The 20,474-nt window shown below is 38.8% G+C and overlaps 1 protein-coding gene across 5 annotated transcripts in view; it reads left to right on the top strand.

The window, feature by feature from the left end:
• The window catches only part of LOC148369678 (voltage-gated delayed rectifier potassium channel KCNH8-like), a 40,936-nt gene extending 28,170 nt beyond the window's left edge, over window positions 1-12,766 (top strand). The window contains exons 12-16 of one of the 5 annotated variants that reach the window (XM_088331792.1): window positions 7,193-7,467; window positions 9,507-9,613; window positions 9,675-9,730; window positions 11,603-11,632; window positions 11,887-12,766. In XM_088331792.1, coding sequence (XP_088187918.1) covers window positions 7,193-7,467; window positions 9,507-9,613; window positions 9,675-9,730; window positions 11,603-11,632; window positions 11,887-12,048 — 630 coding nt within the window. In that variant the 3' untranslated portion in view covers window positions 12,049-12,766. Of the gene's footprint in view, window positions 1-7,192; window positions 7,468-9,506; window positions 9,614-9,674; window positions 9,731-11,557 lie in introns of all 5 variants that reach the window. The other 4 variants (XM_088331794.1, XM_088331793.1, XM_088331791.1 and 1 more) reach the window with 4 other exon arrangements.
• The last annotated feature ends 7,708 nt before the right edge of the window (window positions 12,767-20,474 follow it).

Genomic DNA, 20,474 nt, shown 5'->3' with positions numbered 1-20,474 from the left:
TACTCTCACAGAAGGAACAGTACGGCATGGATCTAATATTACGTAGTAATGAAATCTGCTTAACTATTGCTCAAAATGAAAAAAATGAAGCGCATACTAGTCTCATCAAGATCCGATGTGTTTTCAAAAGCTTGCAAACAGTTGACAAAAAAAAAACCATTACATATCTTCTGGGCTCTAATGAGCTACAAAACAAGGAATTCACAATTCAAAATGGCAGACAATCCATGTTATAGTGGAAGGGTAGTCCTCAAGTCAAAACGAAACCTAAAGAAAAAGCTGCAGTGGAAATTTACAGAGCAAGAGTCTTTGTTCAAACTGGTTCAATATGTTGATGCCCGCATTTTCAATGCAACTTCTGGCTAGAATATAAAAGAAAAATAATCACTGAATAAGTGAATGAATGATGACGTCATTACGACTGAATAAATTATTTGTTGGAAATGAAAGTTATGGAGAAATTATACAAACATGGCTAAACCGAGGCAGGGGCACATTTCAATATTACAAGAGTACAAATTTAAAAGACCCCAAATATTAATAAAACTTTCTCAAACAAGTATAAATACCTGAAATACTCATTTTATTTGCAATTAAACAAGCCCAAGATATTAAGAAAGTGTGTAAGTATTCAAGACCGGGTGGAAACATTTGTTGTCCTGGAGAGGGTTGGGCGCCACCAGGCTGTACTTGCCCGAGACACACCACAGGAAATGTTGTCCCTACGACCCTAGTAGTTAAGAAATAAAGTCACCCACCCACCACATAAGAAATATTGCTGTACTGTACTGTTAGATACAGGAAGGCGAAAACAGACACTTGGTCACCATTCACGTACAGTATTTGGGTATAATTTCCTTGTCAATCCTTGTTCTCACCATTCTCCTCTCTTCCTTCCCCTGAATATGAAATTTCTTTGAACTGATTATTTTCAGGGAGAAAAGTCAGTAAAACGCACAAAATCACACTAAATTTTCAACTTGTGCTGTTAAACAGATAATCTCTACAATAGAGGTTCCGATTTTTTCACTCGAATAACACAACAAAAATGATCCAAATTTTGGTGTCGAGTACAGATCTGTTAGAGTACCGAGGTATCACTGCATACCATTTTACGGCATCAAGATTCTTGGAGGGAGGCCATAAGAAAGATACACAGTCCAGGTCCCCCCCGGGTTCCCGAGATGTTCCCCAAGCAGATGGCCTGTGCCTGCAGCGTGTTCTGCATCTGTTCTGGGATGTAATAATCCGGCGGCCATGCTTCAAATTCATTTGATTTCTCTCAGATTATTGACATTGACAAGAATGGGTTGTTTTGGTCCAACGGTTTTTAGTCCCCTTGAGGCTGAGATATCAAAGTATTTCATCTTATGCCTGATTAGATTCTGTAGCGAACTTTGTGGTTGTTCAACAGAGCACAGGGTGATTTAGTCTTGGACTGTCCACTCATTTCCATTTAATTATTTATTTTTAGATTTTGAAAAGTAATCATTTATTTGGAGTCCATTAAAAGCTGGGATATGATCATGGTCACAGTTGTCTGGGGCTTATCCCACCTGCCTTTGGGCAATGGGCAGGAGACAACCTGAAATGGTTGCCAGCCAGTCGCAGAGCACACAGAGACAGACAACACAAACACTCATTCACACCTAGGGACAATTTGGACCGGCAAAATAACCTGATATGCATGATTTGGGAATGTGGGAGGAAACCGAAGTGCCAAGAGGAAACCCACGCAAGCACAAAGAGAACGTGCAAACTCCTTACAGGAAGGCTAGCAGCCCGATTTGATCCCATGACTTCATAACTGCGCTAACCACTCCTCCATCGTGTCACTAAGACAAAACAATATTGAGTAAATTAATGAGCAAAAATACATGAACTATCATATAAAAGTTTTTAAATAGTTATAGGACTAGAAATTTGCATTCATTTGACATGTAACGAGCCTCCCCAAGAGGAAGCTGACATCTCGGCAATCTTGCATATACGGATATGCAAAACCAAAAACTTTGCTAAAGGCTGGGTAACAGAATTACATGAAAAATGGTGCTGTTTGGTCACTTTGAGTCTCCGTTTTTGTGTTCTTTTACATTTTTAGCACTTGTCTTTGTTGCAGGACACAATACAATGACATATTGTGGTCAAATTATACACACTGTCTCTTCAACATGGCAATCCCTCACTAAAGACGTAATCAATCGGTTTATTTACTTCCTGGAAAAAAACATCTAAATAAATTAAAGCCAGTCTTTACCTATCCAACTATCTATCTATCTATCTATCTATCTATCTATCTATCTATCTATCTATCTATCTATCTTGGTCATATCCCTCAAGAGGGGTGACCGACTGCAAGGTAAACACATACAATAACAAAGAAAATAAAATAAAAAGAAAAAATAAGAAAATAAAAAGAAAATAAAAAGAAAATAAAAAGAAAATAAAAAAGGGAAAAAACACACACAAAAGTTTTTAGACCATGGCCAACCCAAATGCTCAAACACCCAAACAAGTTAGGCACCTTGACACCTAAGTTGGTCATGCTTTCGTCCCTCCAAGTGAAACGGGACACAAGAAAGCGGCCATGCCACTCGGGTCAGGTGACACAACACACTTTTCTTTTCAACAGAAGGGGCCAAAAGCTTTCACTGGTTTACCCCTGCCACATCATACGGGTGCCCTGCCCATCCCTTAGAACGCGTCCATACATCCCACTTTCCTTTTAACAACATATCTCCACTCATTTCTATCACCAACAAGAGGTCTAGTTTCCACTAGATTTAGACCTCCTTCCTGCAGTGCACTCATAACACCATCCATCCACGTCAATTGCGGCGTTCCTCTTGGTCTCCTTCCATTTACTTTTGCTCTGTAGATCCTCTTAAACATTCGCTCCTCCTCATCCATCCTCTCCATGTGTCCGAACCAACCGAGTACTCTCTTATCCACACGCTTGCTCAGTTCCAGTACTACCCCAGTTCTGTCTCTAAAGCCAGACTAGGATATTCTTCGTATTTCTTTTTTATTAAAAAAAATGTCTACCAATATCTGACAAAAATGTAAAATCCACCCAATTATATATATACCAGTATAAGTAAACTTTGATCAATTCAATATTGGAGAACCCAAGAACCCTTTACCTTTTTTTTCCAGGCATTAAGTAAAAATGTCATTTTACAGGAAAAATAGGATAAAGTATCGTCAAATAGGATAAATGCCACTTATAAAAGTCAGATTGTATGGTTCTGCTGTGGAAACAGTCAGCAATATTGATCAAATTATGCCTTGACAAGTCCAGCTTATTTTTTAAGTCACTCTGGCTTTGCGACAATTTGCCTTCAAAATTAAATTAAAATCTTAGGTGGAAAATGTGCAAAATTGGCCGGCAACTGTTCCGCGCCCTTCCGGCGACTGTTCCGCGTCCTTATCGCTGGTAACCGCGGCTGCATCGCTGTGCCGCCCGTGGTTACCCGTGGTCTCAAGTTTTGAGCAGCGCAAAACTTTTTTGCGCGTGTAAAGCACGGCTGTATCTCGTCTGTATCGCGATCTCAAAAGCGTCCAACAGCGTCTGCTTCACGGGCAGAAATTTCTGGCCGTGATTCAGCCTCGATACGCCCGTGAAAGGCTGTGTGACCGGGCCTTTAGCTATTTTAGCCTACTATCAAAATGACTATGTTTAATGCAGTGCATCCTGTGGATATGTGAATATTATATTGTAAGATACTCCCTTATGTTGAACGTCAATACAAAATCAATGAATTGCAGTATGTTTCATTTCATTTGATAAAATTAAGTAAACGCAATAATCATATCTTATTTTTGATGTCATTTTCATTTTAAGGATTTGAAATTGAATGTGCATACCCTAATTGGACAACAAAAATAGTGTAATAAAACATATCTTACTTTTATAAAAATATAACAGCAGCTTTTTGATAATGTAAAGTTTATAGAATCACATTCATGTAGTTTAAGTAGGATTCCTGTGCAAATGTCAAACAAGTCAGTGCATGGGTAAAACGAAGCAGCATCCTCTTCTCTCTCTCTCTTTTGATACTAAAAGTGGCCATTCTTGAGCCTAAACAACACAAAATGGATAAAATGCCCAAGTGTCATTCAAAATGAACACTGAAAAAAATCAAACATCAATTCATAAAAACCTTGTGCTCTTCCCTGTTTAATGTGACTTCTGTGTTGAAAGTATGAATGCAGTTTTAAATTGTGACACTGCCGCTTTAAAAGGGGCGGAGCTTGCACCACACCCGGTTCTAACAGGAAAGACGGGAGCGAGCAAAACAAAGAACTGATTTCCCCCTCGTCTCATATTTACGTAGTTACACCAAGAGTTGAAATGTAATATTTATTTTACACATTTTAACAGCATTGTAATATTTGTCCTCCTAGAGAAACGATAATAAAAAATATACATATTTGCCTCCTTCATTTATTTTTCAATTTGTAAATATTTTTGTAAAAGTGCCAAGGAGCCACTCTACAGCCCCAAAGAGACGCATGCGGCGTCTGAGCCACAGGTTTCCGTCCCCGGAGCTAAAACAATAGCTGTATCGACATGTTATCCCTCAGGGCCTGCACAACTGATCGTGAATCCTCCAGGCAAATGTTTGAGCCTGGCAACGATATCTGAAATGTGATGAGTAAAACGCTTAAATATGAAAGCACACATCTGGAAGCAGCACTACTAGAGGAAAAATAATGAAAGAAGTCTGACAATGAAGTTATTAAATGAGTATTCATAGACAAAATATATTTAGCATCACATGATTCGGATATTGGCCCACACATTTTTCTTTCTGTGCGGCCGGTATCGGTCCACAGCTTGTTGGTGGTTGGGAACCTCAGGTGTGGAGGGGGACACTGCCGTTGGACTTCTGCAGCCGATGGCGTCCACGGCAAAATTCCCCATGCTAATGGCATTAACCGAACACCGCTTCTTGTCTCGAGTCACTGAGCGCATAAACGCACAGAAACAGGCATGGATTTTTCACACATTACATGGTGCTAAATTTAGCTCCGGAATAGGACATGGGGAGGGTTGACCCTAGGGAAGAAAAGGGGTCAGCGACAATGACAAGCTGTTGAGCTGCTGTAACATAGAAATGAAAGGGTGCAGCAAAAGAGGAAACATTCTGATTTTAAACACCCTTTGTGATGCAGGCATTCCGACACGGCTCGCATTTGCCCGACACGCGTTGCAGCCGCACGTGCAGCCATCACAGACAGAATGAAATCCCAAAAAGCCCCCCCTCCCCTAGAGCAAGACCTCCGCTAAAATTAAATGCTTGTGATCTAAAAATAGAAGTCTTGCTCGCACGTGGACTGGATGGAGGGGATACAAATGCAAGGGGGGAGGAAAGGAGATGGAGGCAAGATCTTCGTTCCTTGGTGGAAGTGGCAAAGGGAATGGTGAATGATATTTGCTTCTCAATGAAAGAGAAAGTGAATGAAGGTCAGGTCTGGTGGAACTTTAAATGGAAAATCGCAGCTTGGTTGACATCCACTACCTCGTGAATATGTTCCCTTCTCATCTCAATAGTCATATTTTTCTCATTCAAGCATTTAACTACATGTATCCTGGAATGTCACGTCTTATCTTGTTAACAATGTTCACTATCTTGTCGTTCATGACAATAAAGACTAATTATAATTTGAATCGTCACATTTTTGTAACCGGAGTAATTGTTGCATAGTGTGGCATGATGAAGTCTGTGATTTTGCAGATGAGCAGGAAAGGAAACAGGCATTTGACAAATTTAAGGGTTTGAATTTACTATACCGGTAAATGAATTCAATTTTATCTGTTTAAACTAATTCACTTACTGAATTTATTTTATTTCATTGTAACATTTCTATATTTACATTTTTATGTTATTTTTATTCTATTTTTCATTTTCATTTTTAATTACATTTTTATATTTTATTTTTAAAATGTATTCCTTATTTCATCGTTTATCTTTTTTTCCTCTCTATTTAATCTTATTTCATTTTATTTTAGACGATTTGTCAAAAATTCAACGTTCAAATATTTTTGTTACTTTTTTATATGCATTTGAATGATATAGAGACCGATTTTAATTCTTTACTAAAATTTTGTTTTATTTTATCTAATTTATGAAAGTTCTTTTAACTTATGGTCATTTGATTTAAGGCACCCCACACCCTACCTAGGAGAAGCGGTGCAGATAATGGATGGATGTATGTCTAATTTTAGGCAATATGTCCAAAGTTCTAGACTCGACGATGTTTGTGACTGTAATTTTTTTTACATTTAAATTAAATAGATACAGATACAACTTAATTTGTTTTTTAATCCAATTTAATTTTAATTTGATGCATTCAATAATCATAATTTAATTAAATGTTTGGCAATCTATCTAAAATTCTGGGTTCAAACAATTGTGACTCTTTTTTTCTACTATCTTTTTAAATTCTAAAGTTTTTCTAACAATTGGATTGTATTTTTTTAATGTAATTTATATATATATATATATATATGTATATATATATATATATATATATATATATATATATATATATATATATATATACATATATGTATATGTATATATACATAGGGCAGCACTGCAGCGCAGTGGTTAGCGCATGTGCGGCACAGTTCTGAGGTCATGAGATCGAAGCTTCCTGTGTGAAGTTTGCATGTTCTCCCCGTGCTTGCGTGGCTTTCCTCCGGGCACTCCGGTATCCTCCCACATTCCAAAAACATGTATGCTTGGTTAATTTGGCGGTCGAAATTGTCCTTAGATGTGAATGAGCGAGTGAGTTGTCTGTCTCTGTGTGCCCTGCGACTATATGCATATATATATGCACATATATATATATATATATATATATATATATATATAAATATACAAAATCCTCTTCATATTTTTATCGTTGGGAATCAGTCCAGAATTGTGGGTTCAAACATTTGGTGGATTTATTCCCACATTAAAATTATATAAATACCAATCTTAATTGTATGTAATTTAATTTTGTTTTACTTAATCTAATTTAATGCTCTTTTGTTCTCCCTGCAAACTGAAAATAATTGGTGCATTCTCTCCTTTTTTAGTGTTTGCTTAACTACTAAAAAACTAAACCTAAATCTAAAATGATCATCTTATCTTATCACTCAGATACCTTATTTGCAGAGTCAACATGTTGGTTACAGGTGAACTGCGAGAGCAACGGAGGACTTGTGAAGAAGCTTCCCTCCATCAAGGAGGACGAAGAGGGCCCGAACGCCGAAGAACACAGCTCAACTGTCCCTAAGATGGCCCCGCTGGTCAGACTGGGCCGAGGCTTGAGCTCGCCATTGCGTTCTCCCCTTCGCTCGCCGCTTCTTCCGCCGAGACCCTCCCGACCATCCGCTGTTCAAACTCGGCCCGCCAGCCTGCAGATTCCTGTTGTGAGCTTCAGCTGCTTGCAGCCGGAGCTCAGCCCTCGGTATGAAACGAATCGATTATCCCCAGGCAGGGGGCCCAATGGTTATCCTTTAACTCTCAATGAGATGCCGTCCTTCATTCAGTCTCATTGAGACTCACTTTTGTTTCTTGCAGCAAGAATCACAGGAAAGGTCGATTTTCACAGGAAGGTTGATTTTATATTATATGTATATATATATATATATATATATATATATATATATATATATATATATATATGTACAGTGCATCCGGAAAGTATTCACAGCGCTTCACTTTTTCCACATTTTGTTATGTTACAGCCTCATTCCAAATTGTATTAATTTAATCTCCTATCTCGAAATTGGTTGTCCTTCTGGAAGGCTCTCCTCTCTCCACAGAGGAACGCTGAAGCTCTGACAGAGTGACCATCCGGTTCTTGGTCACCTCCCTGACTAAGGCCCTTCTTCCCCGATTGCTCAGTTTAGAAGGTCGGCCAGCTCTAGGAAGACTCCTGGTGGTTCCAAATGTCTTCCATTTACGAATAATGGAGGCCACTGTACTCATTGGGACCTTCAAAGCAGCAGAATTTTTTCTGTATCCTTCCTCAGATTTGTGCCTCAAGACAATCCTGTCTCGCAGGTCTACAGACAGTTCTTTTGACTTCATGCTTGGTGTTTGTGCTCTGACATGCACACTCAACTGTGGGACCTTAGATAGACAGGTGTGTGCCTTTCCAAATCATGTCCAATCAACTGAATTTACTGCAGGTGGACTCCAATTAAGCTGTAGAAAGATCTCAAGGATGATCAGTAGAAAAAAGATGCACCTGAGCTCAATTTTGAGCTTCATGGCAAAGGCTGTGAATACTTATGTAATTGTGATTTCTTAGTTTTCTATTTTTAATAAATTCAAAAAAAGTTAAAAAATAACTTTTTCACATTGTCATAATGGAGTATTTTGTGTAGAATTTTGAGATAAGAGATAAAATTAATACAATTTGGAATGAGGCTGTAACATAACAAAATGTGGAAAAAGTGAAGCGCTGTGAATACTTTCCGGATGCATTGTATATATATATATATATATATATATATATATATACACACAACACACAAATAATAATATATTATTATTCGACAGTACAGTAGTCATTTGTAAAAAACAAAACAAAAAACTTCGCATTTCAATGATTAAAATGTAACTATAAAAAAATTCTAATAAAATAAGTAAAACAGAACGTATATTTTATTGAAAGTATCTTTAAATATTCCACAACAGCAAGAAATTTTTAAATGAAAATATAATAACGCAATAATAATAATATAATAATAATAATTTCCTTGTATTGTCATTCTGTGTAACAATGTACACAGAACGAAATGTCGATTGCACCTGACCCGATGCAGCCGCAGCCAAGAGAGGGCGCCGCCGACCACTTTTTAAGTCTTAGGAATGACTCGGCCGGGGCGCGAACCCGAACCTCCCAGTCTCAAAGCGGGCGCCTTACCATCTAGGCTACTGAGCTGGTCATAAAACGTTCTTGTAATAATCAGTTGTCATAAAATAATACAGTAATATTTTCATTAAAATGAGAAAACTCTAAATCTAATATGTCTGATATCAGACCAACTTTTTCATATGTATTATTTTACTTATTTGAGAAAGAAATTTGAGAAATCCTTAAAAATATGGTTTTATTTTTCGGACTTTATAGTGGATTTTAAAAATCCTTTGTGGTGGGGGGGAGCTAATGGGTAAGGCTCACTATTTAATAATTATTTTTCTTATTTTACAACATTTTTTAAAATATGTTTATTTTTCTTATTTTGCAAAGAAATCATTAGAAGTATTTTTCTTTCATTTCACAATTGATTTTTGCAACAAATTACTGTCAACTTATTTTAATTTTTTTTATGTCTCATTAAAAAAAAACATTCGAGAAACAATGAGAATGGGTTCAGAAAAATTGAATAAAAGGGTTTTACTTCTAATTTTGCTGGAAACCTGATTAAATACCTTGATGTCATTCAACTCTAATAGGAAATTTCATTTTTGTTTGCCACATTTTCCGTTTTTCAGCTTTGTAGATGGATTTGAAACAGAAAATCAAAGCGGCCAGGATGTAAAGTGTGATTATACTGCCTGTTCCACGCAGGGTTTTCTATCCGGCCACAATTCAAGTACAGGTAACAAGCAACAGTTTTAAAACTTCTGCAACCTTCTGAGCTCATTTTCTTTTGCCATCAGCTGAGGGACACGACGATGGTGACACCATGCATGCTATCGCTAAGCTAAAGCACCAGGTGAGACCGTTGCACTGATGTCTTACATTCCAAAAAAATTATACTTACCGCATTAGCAGAATTTTAAATATACATATTTTTTTATTTTAAGATATTTTATCTTTGTAGCTTTCGTAGTAAAATAAGAAAATTTGTTTTTAAAAGATGGAAACTTGTCTCAAGTAGCATAGAGATCTATTTTTTTTCAAAGGTCCTCGGTGGCAAGGCCCCCGGGGGTGGATGAGATCCACACAGACTTCATTAAGGCTTGACATACCTCTGCAAAATCCCGTGGACATTGGGAACAGTAAATCTGGACTTTTCAGGAAGGGGGACGAAGAGTGTGTTCCAACTAAAGGGGAATCACACTTCTCTGCCCCCCTCCAGTAAGTCTTATCTGGGGTACTGGAGTGAAGGGTCAATCGGCAAGTTGAATCTCGGAATCAGTCAGAGCAGTGTAGTTTTTTTCCGGGCCATGTAACAGTGGATCAGCTCCACACACTCTGCGGGGTGCTCAAGGGTGCATGGGTGTTTGCCCATCTGTCTTTTGTGGACTTGTAGATAGCATTTGACCGTGTTCCTCGAGGATCCCTGTGGAGGGTGCTTCGGGAGTATGGGGTACAAGACAGTTTTGTCCAGTTTGTTCGGTCACTGTATGTCAGGTGCCGGATGTGGTCCGCTTGACAACAATAATTCAGATTTGTTTTCAATGGGAGTTGGACTTCGCCCTTTGTCACCAATTCTGTTCTTAACTTTTGAAGACAGAAGGGGCTTCACTCTTGCATCTCTGCTTTTTGCCAATGATGTGGGGCTGTTGGCTTCCTAAAGCCACGATATTCAACTTTCACTGGAGCAATTCACAGCCGAGGGTGAAGCGGCCGGGATGAAAATCAGCAACTCCAAGTTTGAGACCATGGTTACCAGCCAGAAAAGGGTGGCATGCTTTATGGCTTGGGGATAAGATCCTTCCCGAAGTGAAGGAGTTCAAGCATCTCGGGATTTTGTTCATGAGGGAGGGTCAGTTACAACGGGAGATCAACAAACAGATCGGTGCTTGTTTATCTGATAGGGACTCAATGTAGAGCAGCTGCTCCTCCGCATTAAGAAGAGCCATTTGAGTGACCCGGGCATCTGTTAAGGATGCCTCCTGGATGCCTCTTTTGGGATGTGCTCAGGGCATGTCCCACCGACAGGAGGCCCCAGAAACGACTTAGGACAAGCTGGAGAGACTATGTCTCTAGGCTGGCCTGGGAACGCCTCAGGATCCCAGCGGATGAGCCAGATGAAGATGCTGGGGATAGGGAGGTCTGGGCCTCCCTGCTAAAGCTGCTGCTCCCGGGACCCAAACCTAGATAAGCTAAATAAAATGAACGGATGAGTTTTTGAAAAATGTTGTGAACAAATGAAATGAACTCTTACCCCCTTGCCAGAAAAGGGTTATGTTTTGGTACTGGATTCCTAGTTAGGGTCAGGTGCGGGTGATGAAGAACAAGTGTGCAGTTCTCCAGTTCGCCTGCCTGTTGGCGCCCTCTGGAGGACAGTGACACTCTTTAACTTAAAGAAATGTTTGCTACCTTTTTCCTCGTTTAAAGATGTTTTATCTTATTTCTTGATTAAATTAAGAAATAACATCCATAAATAAGCATAACCACTTAAGCTCAATTAAGAGAAAACTACTTTAAAATGATCAAGAATATCTACCATATTCTGGAAAAGACAACTTATCTTATTTTTATTATGCTCTTTCTTAATCTATAAAAAATAATTTATTGTATACTGTAAACTGGGGAAATGTATCCTTAAAAAAGGCTACATTTTCTACCAATAGGACAATATTTTTTTTGACAGTGTAATCTCAACCCTGATCTACTCATTTCTCCACCTTTGGACCAGATGAAGGTTCTTTCTCGCCAGGTCACCTCAGTAAGTAAAGAGCTGCAGGAAATGACCCGGCTCCTCAAACCGATTGTTCCCAACCCACCGACCTTTCTGATCGCCAACCCTGTAACTCCACCTCCCAGCATCTCCTCGCACACCTGCTCCCCAGCACCACCGCTTTCCACCCGGCAACATGACCCAATACCTGAACCGTCATCTGCGGCGGCAGTTGCAGAGTTTGACCCATTTTTCTGTTCCGGTGGTCCCACCTCTGGTTCTGCTCCATCATCTCTTCACAGTTCTCCACAAGAGCAAAAGCTAACGCCGCTAGCATCCTGGTCCTCCTCCATTCCATCTCTCTCACCTTCCTGCACGCCTCTTCTGGACATAAGAGAACTGGGTTTGGACCGCAAATCGTCCCGGCATCGGCTTCAGTCTTTCTCCACAAGCTCGGTTCCTGAGGTCCACTTGCAGAAGGTTCTAGCTGACCAAGAGTCAGGGCACGGGTCCGAGCTTGGCTTTGTTGATAAGGGCCAGCCATAAGTACCGTATTTATTCTTGTATAAAGCAAACTCATGTATATCGCACATCCCCAATCTTGTATTAGAAATAATTACATTTTGTTTCATATGAAAAGGCAGGCAATTTTATCTCATTATCAGACTTTTAAATCATGGTGCCAGAGACAAATGTTTATTCAATTGTGCATTTCAAATGTTACAAGTTATAATAATAGTGCAGTAAAAGAATATTGCATCATAAAGCACTGCAAGGATTGTGAGTTACAAATTTATTGTCATTGTAACATGTAAACTGCACAGCAAAATTAACACCAAAAAATGCTTTAGAAATATCGAATATGAGAAAAAGATGCTGAGCTGAGAAAGGGCACGACACAGGTATCTGATTGTATTATTCTATATTAGTATATTAATCGACCATCTGATCTAAATTGACTAGGAAACTGCATAACGCTGGAATCCGATTGTACTATTAAAGACAGTACACCCGATTAATCAGTCATACATTGGCTGTTGTTAAGTTTTTGGAAATTGATTTCTATATTTTTACACATATTACAGCTCCACATAGTGATACATCTTATGTTTTAGTGGGTTTTTGTAATTCCATCATATATATATATATATATATATATATATATATATATATATATATATATATATATATATATATATATATATATATATATATATAAACCCTAGATTAAAAAAATAATATAATATAATGAATAAATATTGGACAAAATTCAAATTTGCACCAATCAGAAGATAAATTCCATAATTTTTTTTCAACTCGAGATTCTGAGTTAAGTTGATTTATTTCTAATAAAACTGCTCCTACAAGGTGAGTTAACTTTCTAAAGCTTTGAGTTCACTGAAATTTAGGTACTATTCAAGGTATTGGGTATTTTTCTTGCCAATTTTTAATTTTTGATATAATTTTACCAAATAATGTTGTCAAATAGACTATTAAATTGAATATATATGGGAAATAAAGAAACAATTTGATGCAACTTTTACAATTAAACATGATTTGGAAATGGGCCTTAATTTCCAAGCACGACTTTTTCTGGTGAACACCAGACAAATATGATAAAATTGAAATGTTGCCCCGTATTAAAAAATAAAATATGTCAATTCTTCTCTTTGTGGTGAAGTTAAATAAACAAACAAAGAAAACCCTGCTTTAAAAACAACAAATGTTTTGTTTGGATTTTTTTGATGTTATCATCATGGAAACAAAGTTCATATTTAAAAGTTCTAAAGCTTGATGGTTTTTCTAAATAAGTGAGTGATAATTACTTGAGTAAAACGCTTCCAGTCACCAATTGAATAAAAGCCAGAAAAGTTAGAACGCCCCTGGTGGTCGTATTGAATCATAGCCACTCTCCACCATATATTTCAAGGTCACATTCTACCATCTAGCGGACACACAGTAGAATATTTCTCTGCCCGACTGGTTTTATCAAACATGAGACACCAACTTGGAACTTGTAGTGCATTTATTGCATCGTAAAGCAGACAATAAAAGAACAGTGTAGTGCAAACATACTCCGTGAAATACCTGAGGAGGTATCTTGATAGTCTCAGCCTCGTTTCCTGGCCATGCTTCTCTTTGTATTGCATACAGAACGCCATCTGGAAAGTGTGCTTTGGGTTTGTTTACAAACTTGGAACAGTTTTTGGGTGCAAGCGAAAGAAGAATCATTTTTGTCTTGAAACTATATGACAAATCGTACTGCTCATCTCAATGTCTTGTTTCAGAAGCAAATGGAGTTTCTTAATTGTTTATAGGGACAGTGTTTATTATTTGCCCACTACGTGTCTCTGTATTGTGTGGTCCAAACGGGTGCTAATAACCTCAAGAAAAAATACAAACTACGGAGACTCAAAGTGAGCAAACCGCACCATGTTTCATTTTTTTCTTTTTAGCACGTGCAAGGTTTTTTCTTTTTTTTGAATACCCGCGGTAGCAAGATGGCTGAGCCCCCTCTAGGTAAGGCTCATGCTAAGTAAATGTTATCTTTTGCACCTCAAAAATATCAAAATGGCCAGAATTTTCTAAGTGCGCCAAATAATACGGCACTTTGGTATACTGGAAAATACGGTGGCTCAAATTGGAAATGCTTTGTTACAAATAAATAATACTGCATGTGGTAACTGTCCTGCCTTTAAGAAACATATAAAGTGGTCTTCAAGTGTCCTCTTGTGGTTAACATGGTAAGTGCTTGTTGCTAAAAGGAATAAAAAGAGAAAAAGAGTACTTTGACGGCAGCTCATATGCCAACTTACGGATGCTCATTGCAAAGTATCTTTCGTTGTTCTTTAAGACAATAATTATCCATAAGTTTGAAATGTATTGTGATTGCTTAAATCAAGGTTTGGTTTATGGTAATGTTTTGTACCCAGTTAAAACCTCTTTTGAATTATTGTTCATGTGTATCATTAAACAATACTGCATCTGGTAACTCTTCTGCCTTTGAGAAACATATAGAGTGGTCTTTGAGTGCCCTTTTGTGGTTAAGACAGGGGTGTCAAACTTGTTTTAACTCGGGGGCCACACGATACAACATTCTCTTGGGCGCCAGACTAGTAGATTAGAGAGAAAGAAAAAGAGACAAAAATAAGAGAAAGAGAGAGAGACAGCGAGTGAGAGAAAAAGGGAGGAAAAGACAAAGACAGAAAGAAAGAGAAAGAGAGAGAGAAAGACATACAAGTACAGCGTCTTTGTGAGAAGCATCTGGTTTTGGCAACATCAAGTGGACATATTTCAACCTGCAGCCGGTTTTTGCGCTTCTCTGAGTGTTGTCTCGCGTGGCGGATTCAATCCCTTAGCGGGCCAGATCCGCCCCGCGGGCCGCCAGTTTGACACCCGTGCGTTAAGATGTTAATTGTTGCTAAAAAAATTATTGTTAGTGGTAAAACCAGATGTCACAATGTTCATTTTTCCATCCATCATCGGCACCGTTCACCTCAGTCGGGTCACAGGGGTGCTAGAGCCCATCTCAACCATCGTCTGGCAGTGGGCAGGGGACACCCTGAACTGGTTGCCAGCCCGTCGCAGGGCACACAGAGACAGTTAACTCACTCGCTAATTCGCACCTAGGGACAATTTTGGACCGGCCAATTAACCTGACATGCATGTTTTTGGAATGTGGGAGGAAACTGCAGTGCCCTGAGAAAACCCCCACAGGCACAAGAAGAACATGTTAACTCCGCAAGGGGAGTCCGGTAGCTGAAATTGAACCCTGGAACTTCGAACCGCAGGGTTGTGCACTGACCCGCGGTGCCGTCATGTTAACTTCTGTTCTATGAAATAAATGTAATTTGAATGTATATTGTGGTTTATGCAACCTTAGATCTTACTGTAGTTTTAATTTCATGCCTTATATCTGAAAAATATATCACAAAAGGCTATTTTTGGGTGATTGTGCGTTATAGTGCGAAAAATACGATAAATGCACATTTTAAACCTATAAGCAGTTTTAAAAATGCATGCAGTGTTTATATGATACTTTCTGTCTTAAAAAAAAATTGAGGGTTTTCTTTACAACTTGAAGGCGCTAAATAATGTACACTGTCCCTTTAAAATGTAAAGTTTAAAAAAAAAAGAGAAAAAATGCATGCAATGTTTCCCTTTTTAGTCTGTTTTCATGGTTTTCCTTACTGCTAGGTGCAGATCTATAATTATCCTAACTATCCATTTTATTCATATGCCTTGCTGTCTCTTAGGGGGTTGAGCTAGAGAGGAGAGGATCCCTAGTCCCCTCGCTCCCTTAAGTCCCCTTAAGTTGCCTTTTACGACACAGTGAGAGGGCAGCTCACCACAGGCTGTCTTGTGTCCCGTTTCATCTGGAGGGACGAAAGCATGACCAACTTAGGTGCCGAGGTGCCTAACTTGTTTGGGTGTTTGGGCAATTGGGTTGGCCATGGTCACATTTTTTGTGTTTTTGCTACTTTTTCCTTTTTCTTATCTTTGTTTTTGTGTATGTGTTTGCTGTCGGTCACCCCTCTCGAGGGATATGACCAAGGTAGATAGATAGATCTCAAAGATAGAATTTGTACAATGAAACCTTGATAACGTCAACATTTGGGGTCACATCATCCTTCCAAGCCATTCTAATAAAACTGATACATTGATATCATGCACAGTATTTACAATAATATCTGGTTGATGAATCATGCATGTTTAGTGGTTAAGTAAGAAATAAAACGTATCACAATGTTGACGCTGTAAATACAGTACATACGAGAAGTCATTCAAATCATTAAAGCTTAGCATGAGTGGAACTCTGGTCATGTACAGTAGACCTCTGGGATAAGGGGATACGATGGTAATCTGCTCAAAGGTGGGGAACGCAAAGTAAAATTTCTGTATAAAGGGTAATGCGTAGCTATTGCGTTATGAACCCACGGTAACCCAGATGAAAACAATAAACTAACAAAATAGTATATATGAGTGTAATATATGAGTGTTGGATTAAGTATCATTATAGGTAAAAATACATGTAAGGAAAAAATATTTTTTATTATGTTTAGTCACCTGATTTGAGTTGGTTGAATGGAGTAGCAGGTGGATGCAGAAGAAAGGAAGAGATGGGCAACTGCTTATAAAAAAATTAAACAGATTTTAAGAAGAGAATAATCATGCCCTTAGCAGTTTTTCCTTCTTTAGTTGGTTCTTTATTCTAGATAATTGTCTCAATAGTGGATAGGTTAGGGCCATAAACCTAACCAAGGGTAATCATTTATCTGCCTTTTTCACTTTTTTGATCATCGCAAGCTTCTTTTCAATTGTATCATGTTTTTGCGTCCCGCTTTAACACTACAGCAAATACAGTACAGACGATAAAGCACTGTATCGTTGACTCGCAAAATCTCTACGAAGCTCACGAGATTCTGCACTGAATGAAAAAAAAGAAAATCATTGTAGGAGGTAGATAAGCCAATAGCATATCTGTATCTTCAAGATGCAAACGTTATAGGTTTTTGATCATGTAAATAATTTGTTGTTGATGTCGTATTGCAAGGAAAGAGGGGCCTATGAACATCTTCTTCCAGACCGTAAAGTGGAACGCCATATCCTGGAGGTCTACTGTAATATATTCCCAGAAGTGGATTTCACAACTCCATTACTTTTTTGGCCTTGAGTTCCCATCATTTTGTCTTATGATCTCAGCTACAGTACCATAAATAAAATGTCTCCAAAACCCAGATTGACGTGTTAAGGGTTTTCTTCTCTGACCTTGGGGATGTCCGAATAATGTCATTAATGATTCCATTAGCTAAGTGAGGCGTTTTTTTTGGCAGTCGTGCAGCCATATAAAGTGACTAGAGCGGCGCAAAGGATTTTTGATACCCCAGCCGGTGTGTGCTTGGCATGCATGGCCGTGAGCGGAGAGATATATTTCGTCTTGTAAACAAGCGGTTATAAAAAAAGAAAAGTGCTACAGCAAATTGCAAGAAGAGCAAAACGGCACGGGAAGATTCAAAATGTGTAACTTTGCCTGTCGACATCTCTTAACAATTAATAGATCCGACAGAGAGCGCTAAGCCACGCCCACCACAGTTATGGTATCCAAGTATCACACGCCGAGCAAATGGAGCGGCTGAAACAAGAGCGAGTGGCTCGTCAGTCGCTATTCCTGATAGCAAACTTATTATGCAAATTTATCTCAAAAAGGGATTAGAAAAGGGTCTCAATAATTATACACGGAGCTATTTCCAAGGCATAAAGATGTCCAAAGACGCGAATAACCTTTTAACGGTGGATGCGATCTATGAAGCAGTCGTCAGCTCCGACCAACTACATATAGAAACAAATTAAGATTTGTGAGAGAAAATGGTACATAGAGAAAATACAAATGAATAACACAGCACATTAAATTCACAAAACCAGTGATGCCATCTCCACATATGGAAACTACATCACGAGCCTCACAAACACCGGATAACGAACTGCACATCCGATCAATCCCATAATTTTCAAGTTTTACTTCAATGACAAAACGCCACCTTTACTTGTATTTGTTTTTGTCATATGCTAATGAGATATGCTAACGAGGGTGCAGTGATATACTCTAAGAAAGTCTTAGTAAAGCAGAAAATAAAACAAATAACTTTGTTTTGGTTTCCATCGATCCAATGCATGTGAGCTATTCAAGTCGCTAGCATGCCACGAATTGGGTAGGATACAAAAAGGGGCATGGGTGTCGTCTACCTTGCGTTCTGATTGGCTGAACACAGCGCAGTCGGATCTATTAATTTGTGCCGTTTTCCGGAAATATTTGGAATGTCGGCGGCTCAAGTGTGCCGCCTGAGAGAAAGTAAAGGACCCTGGGAACCTATCGTGTGCCTGCTTTTGTTGTCTTAAGCCCACTACACATGTCGAAAAACACTTTGAGCACTAAAAATACTTTTACAAGTGCTTGTAACAGTATTACCCAGATACCAGTGCGCATTCGTTGTAAAAGTAATATCTTTAATAAGAGCTGCTTAATACTTTAAAGCAGGGGTCTTCGAACATTTTGAAGCAGAGTGCTACTTTTTGAATCCGATAAGTGAGAAGGGCTACCAGTTTGATATGCATTTGCAAAATAACATGTTATTACTATATCATTACTCACCAGGATGCCATTATTAGAGGTTAAAATAGGCTCAGTCAACCACTAAACATCACAATAGTTATAAATCACATTTCCTAGAAAACCACAATGACCATGATATATTTTCAGCTACTCAAGTGGTCTTAGGGGGCTGCCTGTCGCATGTGAGCATGACATTGAGGACTCCTGCTTCAAAGCAATCCATTTATACATTTTCTGCACCACTTATCCTCGCTAAGGTCGCGGAGGTGCTGGAGCCCATCCGAGCCAGTTTTGAGCCGTGGGCAGGGGACATCCTGAACTGGTTGCCAGCTAGTTGCAGGGCATCATAGTTAAAACAAGTACGTTTTAACTTCTGGGTTCAACCCAAACGTTATAGAGCTTTGTTTCGGGGTTAAACTAACTTTCGTCAACCCCAATAGTAGTACATAGAGTAATACTTGTATTTCACGTTCACATATCCCTTTCCAGCTAGGGTCGAAGATGTGTCTGTGGTGTGTCTTGGGCAAGTGCAGCCTAGCAGGGCCTATCCCTTTTCAGGTCATTTCTGGGGGCTGGAGCTTGCTGCCCTATATGAAGCATATAGTACTGGTTTACATGGTTACCAGTAGCAGAAGCTTCCTGATGTAGTATTAGCCCCCAAAATGTGTTCAGAGGGCATCAGGGCTCAATACTAACAGTACCATTGCAACTACTGCTAAAAAGGTGTATGAGTATTAGAGGTAAGATCGGGCCCAAAAAAAGCACCCGAACCCGACGCAGGCCCGGGGGGTATTAAACCCGACCCGGACCCGGCCCGACTAATTAACTGGATTTGCTGGCCCGGCCCGAGGGGGCCCGAAATTACATATTTTATTTATAAGGAGGGGTGATTTATGATAACAAATTAAACTCTGCCTTTTGTTACAACATCTAGGCCTAAGTTAAATAAAACTGTATAAACATTTACATCTTTTATATTTCTGTGTCTGCACTGCAATCTGTCATTGACGGGTTTTTTTTTGAGGTAGCGAAAACATTTAAAGGCGTCCGTCATTTTGACGACTTGATCATTGGGCCATAATCCACAGCAGCAGTAGTAGTACGCCTTTAAGATTTTAGCGCAGCACTTTCATTGAGAGGGGATGTTGACGTGTTGTGCCGACTCCTATGCAAATCCCCCCCCCCCCCCTGATCGTATTCTATATAAAACGCTTATTAAAACAATAAAGCGAGCTAATTATAATCATTGGGAGATCCTAGTCTATATAACGCGTTTATTTAAACAATAAAGCGCGATCGTATTCTACAGATTGCGTTTTTTAACGCGGATGAAAATCTCACCAACGTCAATGTACGCTTCCGACAAAAGCGATCGTATTCTATATAATACGCTTTAAAACAAAATAAAGCGAGCTAATTATAATCATTGGGAGATCGCGTTTATTTAAACAATAAAGCGCGATCGTATTTTACAAAATGCATTTTTTTAACGCGGATGGAAAAGTCACCAACGTCACTGTACGCTATGATTTCCGCAACCACAACTAATTGTACACAAATAATATTCATTTGATTTACTATAATATCCGTACGTAATGTCTTTTTTATTGTGAATGAAACCCTGGTTGCATTGGATCCCGCGGTGTAAACAAATTGTTGTTTTTTTCATTTAAAATCGGAGGGGGGGAGGAATTTCCATAGGAGTCGGAAAAATAGCGATTACAGCTCCTTCTCCGTTTTATCCAAATTATTTATTTTATAACAAGTATTCCTTGGTCT

The sequence above is a fragment of the Urocampus carinirostris genome, chromosome 3 (genome assembly GCF_059441175.1).
Source record: "Urocampus carinirostris isolate Australia breed hairy pipefish chromosome 3, RoL_Ucar_1.0, whole genome shotgun sequence".
Lineage (NCBI taxonomy): Eukaryota > Metazoa > Chordata > Actinopteri > Syngnathiformes > Syngnathidae > Urocampus > Urocampus carinirostris.
The sequence above is the reverse complement of the archived record's forward strand: the minus strand, read 5'-3'. Positions and strand labels throughout refer to the sequence as shown.